This window comes from Girardinichthys multiradiatus, chromosome 22, assembly GCF_021462225.1.
Source record: "Girardinichthys multiradiatus isolate DD_20200921_A chromosome 22, DD_fGirMul_XY1, whole genome shotgun sequence".
Taxonomy (NCBI): domain Eukaryota; kingdom Metazoa; phylum Chordata; class Actinopteri; order Cyprinodontiformes; family Goodeidae; genus Girardinichthys; species Girardinichthys multiradiatus.
The window spans coordinates 5,009,015-5,025,352 of NC_061814.1; the positions used below are offsets into that span (position 1 = coordinate 5,009,015).

Sequence of the window (16,338 nt, forward strand, 5' to 3'; positions counted from 1 at the left end):
ATTCCTTCATGTTCAATAAAACCAAAGACATCACAGTTTTACTCTGTGGAAACAGCAAGACATTCATTTTTGTAACTGCTTAACTGCTAGAAATGATTCAAATACTACTTACAATCATATTTTATAAAGAAAAATATCCATGTTTTTAAAGAAAGCTTGCATGACAAAAGGTGTTGATTGAAAATGCTCAATCAGAATCAGAATCAGCCTTATTGCCAAGTTCGTGCATACAAACAAGGAATTTGACTCCGCTACACTTTGCTCTTTTGTTCTGTTTTTGCATTACAGAATATACAAATTTACAATTCACAATGTACAATATACACATATCTAATAAAAAAGGTGCATTTGCAACATCTGTATGCTGTTTTGTACTCTATTGAATGTTCATCAGAGAAACCGCCTGGGGGAAGAAACTGTCTCAAGGGGAATGCTGACAAATGCTGACAAAAGCCGCTGTGGGTGTTATGAATCATGAAAACATTCCAAATGTTTGGATATTATTGCTTTAACAATTTTGGCTACCAAATAGGCAAAATTGTGAAGCAGAGATTTTTAGTGACCTGTCGCTGCTAATCAACAGGTAACTGATAAGTGTGTTCATGACAAAGTAAAATTACTTCTGGATACAGTCAGTGAAATTTTACCACCATGACTTTGAGAAAAAAGTTTTTGATTTTATAAATGACAAGCTGATATCAGCAGACTGAGCAAATAAAACTTTTGCCTCCTTTCAATAAATGCATGTTTTGGAAAGAATACTTAAAAATTTTATATTATTGTTCAAAAAGGGAAGTACATGACATAATGCTAGTGAAATAAGTTGTGTTTGTACACAGCATAAAATGGTTTGGCAATTTGAAAATTTACCTAACCTAGAAAATGAATAATATCTTCATCCACATTATTATAACCATTAAGTTCATGTTTTCTATGTGTCACAATTAAATGTATTGAATGAATTGAATTGATGCGTTTGCTTTGCTATTGTTTCAGAACTCCAAAATAATTTGAAACTGACACTTGAGGAGAAAAATCAAGTTATCTCTGATCTTGAGGTAATGAGACAGCAACTGAAAAACACATGTGATGAAGTAAGTTTACGCTTTTTATATTGTTGTCTATTTTGGGTAATATGGCAGACTATGCCACACTGTATAACTATATTTCCCATAGTTACAGTTGAGAAGCAAAGGCTGATACAGTAACACCCTGCCACCTGTTTCCAACCATACAAATACTGCCTTTTTACTAATAGTTCTGTAATACGAAGAAGAATTAGTCTTCAACAAGGTCACATCTGTTACAAATCTCCTGCTCCAGAGATTATTAGGATTTAAAATAAGACATAGAATCACATTCTCCCAACCATTTCTTTCTCTTAGGAACAAAAGAGAAATATTAGATTTAGACTCAATTTCCTTCCAAATTTTCAGAATTAAGTTGCTCCTTTTGACTTTTCTTTTCTTTTTTTTACTTTATTTTATTTTGTTTTCAAAGCTCATACAAACTGGTGCATGTATTTAGAAGTTATGAAATCGTTTAGACAGTAATCTCACAGGTCCATGTTATTGTTGAATGCATAAATACACAAAGTAGCATACCATTTGTCTGTTCAAAACGTATTGCCATAATAAACCAGTCATGGGACTTCACCTTTTAGTAAACAGTTCCCTCTGAATTCTAAGTGAGTAAGTAATTGGCTCCATCTGGTAAATTTCTCTAACTTTCTCAATCCAGTTGTCATAGGTGGGAGGATCCAACCTCAGCCAATTGATGGTGTTGCATTTAACAGCCGCAGTCAACAGAATACGCAATACATATTTTTTGCTGTTTTCAACCAAGTCCATAGGGATAGCCTCTAAGCTGGCAAACGTTGGATCCATCAGGATACTAGCTTGAGCTAGCTACTTTTCACCTCTTCCGGTGACGTCAGAGCTGAGATGCATGCCGGGAGGTGTAGTAACAGTCTGTTTACCTGAGAAAATGGACAATGGCCCAACATCTTAATGGGAAATTATTAATGATAAAGCCCTAACATATTTAATAAGATGGTTCTGTGTTTATGTTTATATTCATATCCACATGGTCCTATGAGATGTTTTAAAGACTTACTTTGCAGGACAACTAAAACATTTTTATACAACACCTAAGAGTCAGAATAACAGCCAATGGTCTTGTAGGTGTGGCTGAACTGTTTGTGTCTTTCTTATTTTCTGAAAACCCTTGTTAAATTTCAGGTTTTTGTGATATAAAGAATTATGGATTATTTAGAAATATTTTCACCAAAAATAATATGTACATGGTGTACAGTCAGTCAGTCATTTTCTATACCACTTCTTCCATAGTGGATTGCGGGGGAGCTGGTGCCTATCTCCAGCAGTCTATGAGCGGGAGGCGGGGTACACACAAACAACCATGCTTTTTTGCCAAAGTAATTTTGATTAAAGTCATTTACGTTTGTCACACCTATAGCTAAATGTGTGACTTTAAATGTTATTTGCACTTATTAAGACCAGACTGTGAAAGAGTGATAGCTATACAAAAAATATAAAACTATTTTATTATCTTTCAAATTATATTTACATTTTTTTCATTTGCAGCTGATGAAAGAGAAACACAACAACAAGATTTTAATTGCTGAAAATCTGCAACAAAAGAAGCTCCTGGAGAAGTATACCAGAGGTTAGAGAAATGTCCATGGTGTAGAGATGCTGCAGTTCCTTTCTATGAAAAGTATTAATAATCATGGAGTGTGTGAAGAGATGTAAACCCCTTTAAAGTAAGGAACAAATACCATTACTTGAATCATCAGTTTGTAAAAGATAGATATTTTTTTATTTAAACATAGCAGGGTATTTTTTCATTACTTCATTCAGATCTACCCACAATATTACTATAAGGTCACAGTGTGACAACAAAATCCGCTATTCACATAAAATTAGAAGTATGTCTACTTTGGCCTCATTGAAAGGGATTTTTTTTTCTTTAATACATATAATTTTCAATATGACATGCTTTCAACCTCCTAGTTGTTCATGGACTGCCAGTACTTGATGGACAGTTGATGTTTGCACAACAGGTATTGTCTTAAATGTTAAAGTGTTCTTAGAAATGTAATGTTTCATATAGAATATTAGAGGTGTGTTAAATCAACATTAACACAACTGTCTGAACTGCCAGTTTAGGAGTCAGCTGTGTATGAAGGAGAGAGACAGAGATCAGTGGCACTGGATTGGTAATAAATATATCAAAAGTGACCTAGCAAACATTTTAAGTAAGTTAGTCATTCAGTCTGAACTTTCACACAGAGAAAGAGCTTAAGCCCTGATGGAAGGGAAAACTGAGAAGGACATAAAAGACTCTTAGTTACAAAATTACTTGGTTGTTATATAAAAGAATAATACCGCTCTAACTTGTACGTGACAGAATTATATCCAGAGAAAGGCTCAAAATGTTTCTGGAATGCATGCTTTGATTTACCCTTTGATGAACCAATTGCACAAGAAGCTGTCCTCCAAGACCCTTCCATGAAGCATTTACAGGGGTTGGACAATGAAACTGAAACACCTGGTTTTAGACCACAATAATTTATTAGTATGGTGTAGGGCCTCCTTATGTGGCCAATACAGCGTCAATTTGTCTTGGGAATGACATATACAAGTCCTGCACAGTGGTCAGAGGGATTTTAAGCCATTCTTCTTGCAGGATAGTGGCCAGGTCACTACGAGATACTGGTGGAGGAAAACGTTTCCTGACTCGCTCCTCCAAAACACCCCAAAGTGGCTCAATAATATTAAGATCTGGTGACTGTGCAGGCCATGGGAGATGTTCAACTTCACTTTCATGTTCATCAAACCAATCTTTCACCAGTCTTGCTGTGTGTATTGGTGCATTGTCATCCTGATACATAGCACCGCCTTCAGGATACAATGTTTGAACCATTGGATGCACATGGTCCTCAAGAATGGTTCGGTAGTCCTTGGCAGTGACGCGCCCATCTAGCACAAGTATTGGGCCAAGGGAATGCCATGATATGGCAGCCCAAACCATCACTGATCCACCCTCATGCTTCTCTCTGGACATGCAACAGTCTGGGTGGTACGCTTCTTTGGGGCTTCTCCACACCGAAACTCTCTCGGATGTGGGGAAAACAGTAAAGGTGGACTCATCAGAGAACAATACATGTTTCACATTGTCCACAGCCCAGGATTTGTGCTCCTTGCACCATTGAAACCGACGTTTGGCATTGGCATGAGTAACCAAAGGTTTGGCTATAGCAGCCCGGTCGTGTATATTGACCCTGTGGAGCTCCCGACGGACAGTTCTGGTTGAAACAGGAGACTTGAGGTGCACATTTAATTCTGCCGTGATTTGGGCAGCTGTGATTTTATGTTTTTTGGATACAATCCGGGTTAGCACCCGAACATCCCTTTCAGACAGCTTCCTCTTGCGTCCACTGTTAATCCTGTTGGATGTGGTTCGTCCTTCTTGGTGGTATGCTGACATTACCCTGGATACCGTGGCTCTTGATACATCACAAAGACTTGCTGTCTTGGTCACAGATGCGCCAGCAAGACGTGCACCAACAATTTGTCCTCTTTTGAACTCTGGTATGTCACCCATAATGTTGTGTGCATTTCAATATTTTGAGCAAAACGGTGCTCTTACCCTGCTAATTGAACCTTCACACTCTGCTCTTACTGGTGCAATGTGCAATCAATGAAGACCGGCTACCTGGCTTGTCCAATTTAGCCATGAGACCTCCCACACTAAAATGACAGGTGTTTCAGTTTCATTGTCCAACCCCTGTACATTTAAAATAAAGGAATCCTCTAAGCTTTGCTAAATAATTGCAGGTGTGTAAGTCCAAAAGATCCATACGATGATTTAAAGCACTGGGTGCTAAATTATTTTCTTCTGTAGGTGGGGTTTTCCCACTTTTACTATCAGAGTAGTTGTCAGAGCACTTAGGTTTTTCTGAGTGCACTAATCTGTTATTGTATTTTGTAATCGGTAATCTGACATGAAACTCCAAAAGGTACTTTTTATTTGTTCCGAAACTATGTAGCTTTTTTTTAGCTGTGCAAGGAGTGTAAATGTTACTTGATTGTTAATAGCGTTTATACTCCATTCTTGACTTTGCTGCTAACTTGTATAAAGTGCATTGAGTTGGCGTTCATCGCGCTGGAGTGGCTGTGGGTCAGGAGGTAGACGTTCTCAGACAGAAGTATGGCAGCATCACTTCTGTCAGTGTGCCAAGGGCTACATTGTGGCTTACCACTGGCAGTGTGTGAATGGGTGTAAGAATGGGTGAATGACTGATTATAGTGTAAAGCACTTTGGGGTCTCTATGGACTTGATAAAACACTGTATATAAGTTCAGGCCATTTACCACTTAAACAGAAATTAAATTAAATGTTCAATGTTAATATCAGTTTCTCAGTTTGCTGTGGCTGAATATGAAGCTTTGCAAAATACCTTGGACCTGGAGCAAAACCTGAGGATGGAGGCAGAAAACATTGCCAGAGAAGTGAGCCTATGCTTTTTTGTAACCTGCAATTTTGTGTTCATAAGTCTTATCTATATTATTATTATATATTGTTGTTATTTACCTCTTGGTCCATTCAGATGCTAGTTGAACAGACACAACTAAAGAGACAGAGTCAGATCCTGCTGCAGAGCTGCATGCCCGGTCAAGCTCTGCAGGACATCCTTAGTCAGGTGGCCATTCTGACCGAAGATATGAAGAAACAAAGGCTGGAGCACCAGAACCAGGTCTGCGGAAATACCTTCCAAACAAACTAATCAGCTTGTAAAATGGAACCTCTACTTTCAGATGTTGATATTTGTCTTCTTAAAAATGATTAATACGTTTTGTTTTTTATATTTTTAACTTATGAATGACAATGGAAAAGCTGTTAGACACTAAACCTAACTGCAGAGGTTATGAGGGCTGGCAGCCTGCAGTTTAAAACTAAGATTTACATCAATCAACACTTATATTTGAACTTGACTAAAAACTATAACAATTATTTTGAAAGGAAAATATTTTATTGTATGTAGTTATTCGTAGCACATGTCAGATAAACTGCCTGCCTTAGTGCAAACTAACACAAATAGACAAAATAAAAGCAGCCACCCACATACATACAAGCATATTTACTCTTTTCTGTTTTTGGTTTTGTTAGAAATAGTGCTCATTAATCCCTCATTAACATGAGTGCAATACTGTGCAATACACACCTAATGCGTTGCTTTTAGCATTTTGTTTACACAGTTTTTATAGATTTTAGCTGGAATTTATTTGGAAATATCAAGTAAAATAACAGTTTTTTTTTTCTCCAAGTGCTACGCTTTCTTCCCACAGTCCAAAAGCATACATGTTAGATTTAATAGGTAGGCTAAATAGGTATTTGCGGGTGTTAGAGTAGTTGCTTGTTTCATATGTTCCTGCAGTAGCCCTGTGATGCATTATGACCTGTCCAAAGTGTTCCTTGCCTCTCATCCAATAGTTCCCTGGTACTTATAGTGCTCTGTTAATGTATTTACCTCGTTACAGATTTTGGAGGCCATGAGTAGTGTATGTGGGAAGAATGCTGTGGTGTGGTGCTATTGGGGTTACTGTGTTACATTGTCACATTAAAGTAATCTGTGTGAAATAAAGAAAAAAAATAAATAAAATAAAAACATAAACAAACTCCCTTTAAAAACTGGTCTTCCATGTTGCTATCCGAGAATATATTAAACATCGCTACATAGTTAATACTGAAATAGATTCCATACTTACCGAGCTGAGCTGCACCTCGAACTTGCTTCGCTGGGGATGTGAAGGAGTCAGATACCATTGGGCGGGATTTTTTTAAACGTTCTCGTTTTAGGAGAGCGATATCGCGAGAAACCTTGTATTAACATGACTGATTCACTTTATCCCAAGATGAATTGAACATGTTAAAACACAAACTATGTATATTATATAGTATACACACAATGAAATTACATTGTCTTTCACTACATGAAACAATCTTGTTAAAATTAATAAAGACGTTTACATAGATTCAATATATGCCAGTTTCCTTTTTTTCAGTGCAGTGTACTAAACTTTATGTCAAACTGTAGGTCATTTGTTTTTATGATATGTGTCATTGATAAGTCTTATCCATATCCCAACAAAAGTGAAAACATGAGCATTTATATTTTATCATTACGGTGTGTGTGTGAAAGCCCATCTATAAGTAATAATAAGAAAGGTTCTTCCTAACAATTCCCCTGATAAGGTGTCGTTCAAAGGCACCTCACCACGTAAGACCAGGTAACATCCAGGCACTAGGTAGACAGTGGAACACCTGCAACCGGGTAACCCTCCCCCGTAAGTATCACCCAACCCTATGACCATGTGTTAAATCTATATATTACCAGGAAATCTCAAATCATGTGGTTCCTCTATCCCACTATCACATTGTTTCCTGTGGAAGGAGGTTAACACAAAAATAAGGAACAGTTTCCTCACATTTGGCCATCAAACCATCCCAGCTCTGAGGGGTCCTAAGTAATAACCACACCCATAAAACCACTCCGATATATAATCTACATTCATAAACCAAAATCTTAATAATTCCCAGTTTATGTTTTCCCAGTTTGTGTTGTAATCAGAAACCAGTCTAGTTTGAAGTTAACTGGTAATAGGTAATAAGCCCATTAGTTTAATCATGCATCTTCCATTATATATTTCAATTTATTTAATCAGGATATACTTTCAGTACTCATTACTGCATAATCCCTTTTAAAGAGTCTGATCATAATGTATGTCCAAATTCCTATTGCGGCCTGATTGGTTAATTTAAACGCAAGCTTAATTCATTCTTTCATTCATGACATTTACTTAATTTACCCATTTCACATAATTAATCAGTAATGAAGTTAAACAATAAAGTATTCATACATTCAGTCAAGTCTTCTGTCTATTTTACTCATTCATCATTATGGCACAGAAATATCAGCCCAGAATTCAGTCCTCATCTCTCATCATGGGTCATCCTTGGTCACACCTGTTACTCCTGTTAGCCTGAACACGGCTACCTCCTCCTCATACCCATGCAATATAGGAGTCGATAATTTTACCATTGACCTTTGATAGGCAACTGGGACTCCCAATCCTCTTGCATTCAGGGAGCCCACGGCTGTACCAATGCACCTAAGGATGAGAGCTCAAATATAAGGAGCACAGCCAACAGCATGCACAGACTGCGATCACTGCACTCACAATAATTATTGAAGTGAATATACTCGCCAATAGGTTTCCCCATTTTCCAAACCACGTCTCAAAAATATTTGTAATCGGTTCATCAAGTCCGGAGTGCGATTTTTATTCTATGGATGATGATTTCAATCCTCTTAAGGCCTTCATGAGGGATCTATCAGGTGCTGTTTTGATGGGAATAAAAGAACAACAAGCCTCTCCAATAATACAAAACACCCCTCCATCTTTTTGCTGGGATCACATACACAGCTATTCTGTTTTGACAAGAAACTAAGGAGGTGGCTGAAAGTTGTCCATGCACAGGATTTCCCCACCAAACACAGGCATTGTTTTCATCATAAACTGGGGTTTGGTTCAGCTGATTTGTGTCAGAATTATTTGTTCTAAAAGTAAAAGCTGTCCTAAGGGTAGCCCAGAATTGTTGTGACATGGGAACTAAAGGGGTAGATGATCTCAGGTCAGTACTCCCCGCAGTCACCTCTATGTTATGTAACTCAGGCGGTTCCAGATAAGCTGCTAAGCAAGTTCTCACATTACCAATTTCCAATTCCTGTCCACTAAACGCCGCCAGAAATTCTTCGATCCAAATGTGTGCTCCTTTTCTTGGATCTGGAGGTGTGGATCTCAGTAAAGCACAGTCAGTGTAAATTGAAGGTCTGTATGTAACTGTCTGCACTCGCCCTGCAGCATTATAAGTCTGAACTAACTTGGAAGCAGTATCGATTCCAGCAGACCTTTCAAATACAAAAACAAAATTTTTTGAAAGGATCCCTCTGACTAAGTGGGCCAATTGGTGTCAGGGCATCCTGGATGGAGATGGTATACCCCAGTTCTGTCCAACAGAAAGTAAAAATTGAAGGCCTTATATTAAGTTCATTTACAACCTAAATTGCAAACAACAGTATCTATGGATAAGTAACTCAGAAGCACATGGGAATTTATAATTGTTTTCCTCATGAAGTTATTCGAATTGACATATAGTTGAGCACTCATTCAACCCCTCATGGAAGTTTTTCCTGACACAAAGAAATACACATTTGTTTGTTGGTTATTCACACTTTAGAAATCCTTCTTCCCCCTGATGTTTGTACCTCCAGGTTTCAAAGCAGAGACCTTCTTTCAAATTTACTGGCACACGCTCCTTTGAATTCAACAAATAGAATTCTTATTATGTATTTCTTTGTCATGTTCCCTCTTTTGAAGTAACCAAGCCCCTAAGTCCAAATTTATCCAACTGGACCTATTTGCATGTACTCCCTCAGTTGCTTTATGGTTTCTCTGAGGTTTCTTTCAAAGGAAGACTCTCCCTTAGTTTGTCCCTAATCCAACCAAACGTTCAGACTGTATGTGGTGGAGCTTACCACTTTAAAAGGAGGCACTAAACAAAGACCCATTGGTTCTTTGTTTAGTGCCTCCTGTGTGTTATGAGACAAAAACTTCACAGCAGATTCCAATTGTTGAAAGTAATGTTTTAATTCCTCTCTTTGAATCCAGACCTGGGTGCACACCCCCACTTGGAAAGAGAAGAGGAAAGAACAGGGCATGGTTCTTTCTGTCAGCAGTTCATGTGGTGCTAAGCCCATGTGCTCAGTGGGTAATGATCCCATAGAAAACATCACCAAGGCAGCGCATTCAGCCATGTCAACTTGGTATCAGCACAAACTTAAGCCAACTGTTCTTTGCTTGTGCGATTAGCACTCTCAACAAGCCCCTGGGAGACTGGATGGTAGGCTGTTGTAAACCTGTGTTTGATCCCAAAGTTCTCCTCCACCTTTTTCAAGGAGTCTGAAGTTAAGTGTGTGACATTATCTGAACGGATGCAACGGAGAACACGTGGAATCAGGTCATTGATTAGCCAATAAATGACTTCTCGGGCAGACTCTGTCTTGGTTGGGTAGTTTTTAACCCACCTGGTAAAAGTGTCAACTGTTACACATATATAATCTAATAGAATCATCCTCTCAACTTTAACCAGAATTATATTTATTTTAGCACAGTCAATTGATAATGTATTGTCCTTTAACCACTAGTCAATGTCAGATATGTCCAAACCGTTAATTTCCAAAATAATTTATGAAATCATCCCCAACAACATCCCTAGCAAAATATTCGCCTCATTTTCCATGAAGGCACCTAGTTTTTTGGACAAACAACTTTTCCAGACTGTTAATAATTTTACTACATCTACCTAATTTAGACCTTAATAGTCCTTCCCCGTAACATCTACTCCCAATACTAGATAAAAATCAATTTTCATATTCTGGACAACCTTAATCATATAATCATTTAGTTATTCATTCCTATTTAATATCTTATCACCGTAACCAGTCATTACCCCAATTTTTCAATTTTTCCCATCCTAGGATTATTATTATTATTATTTTTGTTTTCTCTGAAGCTTAAAGGTTAGTCAGACAAACATTGACGACAAATATTGAGACTTAAACTTAGACAAACACTTAAGACATGCAACACATCCTGGCTTCGGCCTCCCCTCTTAAAGACGATTGGGCGGTAAAATCTTTTACCATCTAATTATTAAATCAGAAACCGATGGCAGAATTACAGGTTCTATTTGGTTTGTTCCGACCTCAAAGAAAATTTGGATCCAGTTTCACCTTAAGAGAATGCATAAGAAATTTAAGATTTCACCCTCTGAAACTAAAACCCAGATAATTGTTTCAACTTGTAAGCATCCAAACACATATAGTAAACACAGACATTAGAGGAAAACAAGGGAAAAACAAAACGTGGTGCACTCCAAAACATTCAGTAGTTTTCCTAACCCAACTATGAATCAAAAACAAAACAAATAAAGAGCTCACAGAAACCAAAACATACCATTACCAAACATCCCACAGATTTCACTCAGGTGGCCCACATCAATGCATCATTCATACCTTGGGCCTTCATTCATTCCTGGTACACCCTGTTCAACCACACTGTTTTCTTCCTCCAAACCCAGTCTTTCCAGTCATACTGTTTCTAAACCCCAGTGATATTATGTCCTAAGTAATAATGTGTCAATGGACCCATTTGTCAGGCTGCTCCCAGCCACCTTTCAGGCCTTCTTCACGTAGGAGAAAAATATATGTTTAGGGTTATTGCTCACACCACCAAACAATATACTGTGGGGCAACTCTTCATTAACCTTTCCAGAAAAACCATTAACTCCTGAGAATTGTGAACTGCAAAGCCTGAAAATAAACAATTTGATCATACAGCCATCAAAGTACATAAATTTAACAAGAACAAAACTCACAATCTTGGGTAGCAAATTCAGCTTTTTTTTTTCCCCCATTCTTCATTTCACAACATATAATCATAATTGTACCTTGTTAGTTCTACTATTACTATATACAAAGAAGACAAAAATAAACGACATTCAAGTTAGTTGCATTCCAGTTCACGAAGGAAAAAGGAGATGAACAGGCAGATAGATTAGTTATAAAGGTTATCATTCCCTTTAGAAAAAGGCAAGGGTATTCTGTCTAGTTGTGGCATCCTTTTGGCATTCTCAAGTGGTGAAAGTTGACAAATGAATTTGTACTAATGCCTGCCACAATGAAACTATTTATGTATAAATAAGTCTGTACAATTGTTTTTTAATGCCATCAATTAAATTAAAAGTATCATTTAATGCACCTACCATTTTCGGTGAAAAGCCAAGTCTTAAATATAGCACATCATCTTTAATCTGGTCAGAAGGCAATGGTAGGTGTATTCTTTTTGAAATTATACAGTTAACAGCATTTTTTTTCCTATCTGTAAGTCTTAAATAGATGAAAGTTTAGCCAAGTTTAATCAAAAGCATTGAGAGCATGAAGATTAGTATTGTCATAAAATAACAGAATTTGCGGCATCAGTTGTGTGACAACTCCTTTACGAACTGGAAGGGAATAACATTCTACAGAATGATAAAATTAAAATTTTAAGGCAACAGGCTTACAGACGTTATTAAGTTTAGGATTTCAGCAACCAGTTAGCCTCAGCTCTATCCGACTCCAGTTGGGTTTTTCAAAAACCTCAAGCCAAATAACTGGCTCAGAGTTTATCTGCTTAGCTACCTTTCTCTCCAAGATGAAGCCACCAAAGGAGCTACTACCATTAATGTTTCACTTTTCTTTCCTATAGAAAGTACTACTGGATCAGGGCTTCTATGTTCTTTTTTGTTTCAGCTCTGCTCTCTCAAACCCCTAGTCAGTCGTGGCAGATGCCTGCTCACACTGAGCCTGGTTGTGGTTATTCAAATTGGTTTTAACCAATTTGAATAATAAACTGAATCCATCTGCACTGTTTAATAGTTAGAATTAATAGGAATGTATGTACTTGACTTGAAATATGTATGATTCAATTGAATTGTCTTGGTAAAGTGCCTTGAGATGACAAGGTTGAGATGTGTTGTGAATTGGCTCTATATAAATAAAATTGAATTGAATTATAAATAATGAGCACAGGAGCTGCAGCACAGGTAAAAAAATGTAATTAAGTAATCAAACCATTGATTTTTATCTCTCCTCTATTACATTTTGTCTGGTTATCTTTCTATCCCCTTTTGTTCTTTTCCTCACACTGTGTTAATTCGGAAGTGTGCCTCAAAATTAGTAGTTGTTATTTTACACTGAAAAATATGCAGTTAATATTGGTTAACACCTAACCTAAAGTGTATTAAGCAGTTTTTATTTTTATTTTTGACTATTTATTTGCCCAACTCTAAGCATGGTTTATGTTTGATCATCAGATCAAGCAGATGGAAGAAAAACTAAAGAACTGTGAGGCACAAAAGGAATTAACAGCATTAAGGCACAAACTGGAGCTCCTGGAAGAAGAAAAAAAGGAGTGCAGTATCCGTTGCTTCAAAGCTGAACAAGAAGTCAAAGATCTGCAGTTTATAGGTGAGGTATGGAACCTTAAGATAAGGGAACACTGTGTGGCATTGCACATAGTGATGTCCAGCAGTCCTGCCGGTTTTTGTTTGTTAATGGACACTTGCTTGTCTTGAACATAAGCACAACTTCTGATCTGATATTCATATAGTAACATATAGGTGTAAATTTTGCTGCATCAGCAAAGTGAATATGAAACCCCCATGCTGTAATTAATATATAAACAATTGACGAATACTTGCACTTTTGAACATAAACAAATGCCAATTTAGTTTTGCAAAAAAACAAAGGACACGGCTGTCCCAAAGACCCAAATAAACTTAAAATGCACATTTAATATTAGCGTCATTCTGTTTTTTCTCCTCTTGCTTTTGCATGTATGTGTTTGATTGACCAGTTGAGAAACAAAAGAAGCTGCAAGCTGATGTCAACCCTCCCACAGCACCACCTCCTCCCCCACCGCCCTTGCCTCCTTCAGCCACAGAGCCAGCTTCTAACCCTCTCAGGTTAGATCAGTGAGTTTGTTCAGAATGTCTGTACATAAAATGTTTTTCATTTGAAGAGTTGTTGAGGCATCCAGTCAAGTAATTTAATAAAGGCAATGAAATATTTAAATAAAATGAAATGTAAATTTCCCGCGACCCACTATGGAATAAGTGGTAGAAAATGACTGACTGACTGACTGAAATGTAAATTTATTATATTCACAAATAATTACCTTGAAATGGAGCAGGTCATTTAACATCTCAAGGGAAGATTTTGGATCTCAGGACCTGTTCATTTCAATCCACTTTGTTTAAGTACCAACGTAACAAAATCTCATCCCTGGGGATGTTGTATGAGAACAAACTGTTCTAATTTAAATCCTGTGACTTGAAACCTATTCAATACAGTATTGTTTAGTTAAAATATTTCTCCCAATTGCAGTGAGTTTAATCATATTGCTCTTCCAAACAAAAAAATGGAATCTAAGGAAAAATCCTAAATTCCACAGAATTTTCACTTCAATGCAATTTCTTATCCTGATCATTTGACAAATGACAGTGGAGAGGTGGAGAGGAACAACTCGTTGCAAGATAGGCAGTCATATATATGAATGATATTATTATATGAATTAAGATTTTTTAAATTTATTTTCTTTTTCCTACAGCTCATTGCTGGCATTGATTCGCAAGCGAAGGAACATCAGTAAAGACATTCTGTTAGTGGACCAGGACTCAGCCAAGGTTTCAGGTATACATTTAAACATCTACAAATGTTCTACTTCATGCACGCAGCCAATTATTATATATGATATAATACATATGATATATATGTTTTAAAACAAATGTACTTTATGACTCATAGTAAGACAGACACTTGCCTATGTACATTATTACTTCAATAATAATGTCTATGTGTCTGATTAAAAAGGAAATATATTTTTCACTAATTGCCTGGAGACATATCCTCGGCAACCGTCTTCACATTTCTGCCATGTCACACATAAGAATGACACTTACAATCAGTTATAAATATCATTTGTAAGAGAGTTCATACTTTGTTCACACTATAACATTGATGTCTTAGGACCATAGTAAAATGGTACCCCTGCTTTACACCATATAACTTGTTTTAAAAAAACTGGTCGAAAATTGAACTGTGACATTGGTTTTAATTCAATTCAATTCAGTTTTATTTATATAGCGCCAATTTACAACACATGTCGTTTCAAGGCACTTCACAAAGGGTTTGGAATGGTGCGGGGTTGTTGGGTAGGTTAGATTAAACTACTGAGTGTTGGTGTTTGGCCATTTTAGAATGGGCTATGTGTAGGGGTACTTAGTAAACTAATAAACTGATAAAGTTTGTCCATGTAGAGCCCACTGGTGGCCATTGTTATACTAAAAACCACAAGGAATCGGGGTACCTCTCTCTGTCAGACTGATTATAACCACTGGAAAAGAGAAGGGGTCATACAGGTAGCAGAAATGGAGGGTGTGTTTGCACCTCAACCATAACTGAGCCGGTTTAGGCTAAACCTGACTCCCCCTTACTCCATCCAACAGGGAAGGAGGAAGGCAGAGGTAAAAATAATTGGAGAGTGTTGTTTCCTGTTGGTTATGTGAAAGGTATGTAACTTAAAAATGGGCTAAGTCAGTTCAATTAAATCATATAGATTTCAAATCAGGTAGATACATATCAATTAATCCTAACTATCGAACAGTGCAGTCAGATTCAGTTATTTATTCAAATTGGTTAAAACCCAGCAGATTGCATCCAGTCAGTGACTTGCAGCAGTCACTCCTCCCGGATGAGCATGTAGTGACAGTGGACAATCACTGGCGTTGACTTTGCAGCAATCGCTCATACTTAGCATGCATGTAGCGACAGTGGAGAGGAAAAACTCCCTTTTAACAGGAAGAAACCTCCAGCAGAACCAGGCTCAGTGTGAGCGGCCATCTGCCACGACCGACTGGGGGTTTGAGAGAACAGAGCAGAGACACACAAAGAATACAGAAGCACTGATCCAGGAGTACTTTCTATGGGAAGGAAAAGTAAATGTTAATGGATGTAGCTCTTCTTGTGGTTTCATCTAGCAAGAAAAAACAGCTAAACTCTGAGCCAGTTTTCAAGTTTAGAGAATGAGGGAGAGCACATACAGTTAATCACAGTAAAAGCTCAGTCAGTAGCCATGTCTAGGAGAAAAATAGGGTTAAACACTGAAAGACAGGGCCTAGTGTATCATTGGTAGAAGGTGAGCATTAAGTTGTTGGTGGCAGAAGCTTGGATGATGCCCCTCTCCAGGAAGGTGTCACAGGTAGACACAGAGTCAGGACAGAGAGTCACCTCATATTTGTTAAAATATGAGGTGACTCTGAAAATTAATTAAAACGTCCTCAACATTTATGCAATGGAACAGTTTTGCAGTTTCTTTCTCACCAAGTCATTTTTTAGTCCTCTGCCTTTAGGATTCAAAATGAGGTGTAGTGAGCTGCACAGATAAACCCTCCAGGAGAATTTCATGATACATTTTCTATTTTCCTTCTTTAAAAATTCCTTATACTCCTTTAGCTGCTTTATTATTACCCATAAGCCCACGTCATTTTCACGGGCTAATTATTCAAATTACGATCTCAGTTTTTCTCAGTTTTGTTTTCTGTTTAGCAGAATTGGTTTAAATGCTTTAAGATGTTTTTCATGGACACCCTA

At 37.3% G+C, this 16,338-nt stretch overlaps 1 protein-coding gene across 3 annotated transcripts in view; it reads left to right on the forward strand.

The window, feature by feature from the left end:
* The window catches only part of shtn1 (shootin 1), a 90,998-nt gene that overhangs the window by 61,937 nt on the left and 12,723 nt on the right, over positions 1-16,338 (forward strand). The window contains exons 6-12 of one of the 3 annotated variants that reach the window (XM_047350966.1): positions 997-1,094; positions 2,604-2,685; positions 5,439-5,533; positions 5,632-5,778; positions 13,002-13,155; positions 13,544-13,652; positions 14,297-14,379. In XM_047350966.1, the coding sequence (XP_047206922.1) occupies positions 997-1,094; positions 2,604-2,685; positions 5,439-5,533; positions 5,632-5,778; positions 13,002-13,155; positions 13,544-13,652; positions 14,297-14,379 (768 nt within the window). The remainder of the gene's footprint in view (positions 1-996; positions 1,095-2,603; positions 2,686-5,438; positions 5,534-5,631; positions 5,779-13,001; positions 13,156-13,543; positions 13,653-14,296; positions 14,380-16,338) is intronic. The other 2 variants (XM_047350964.1, XM_047350965.1) reach the window with 2 other exon arrangements.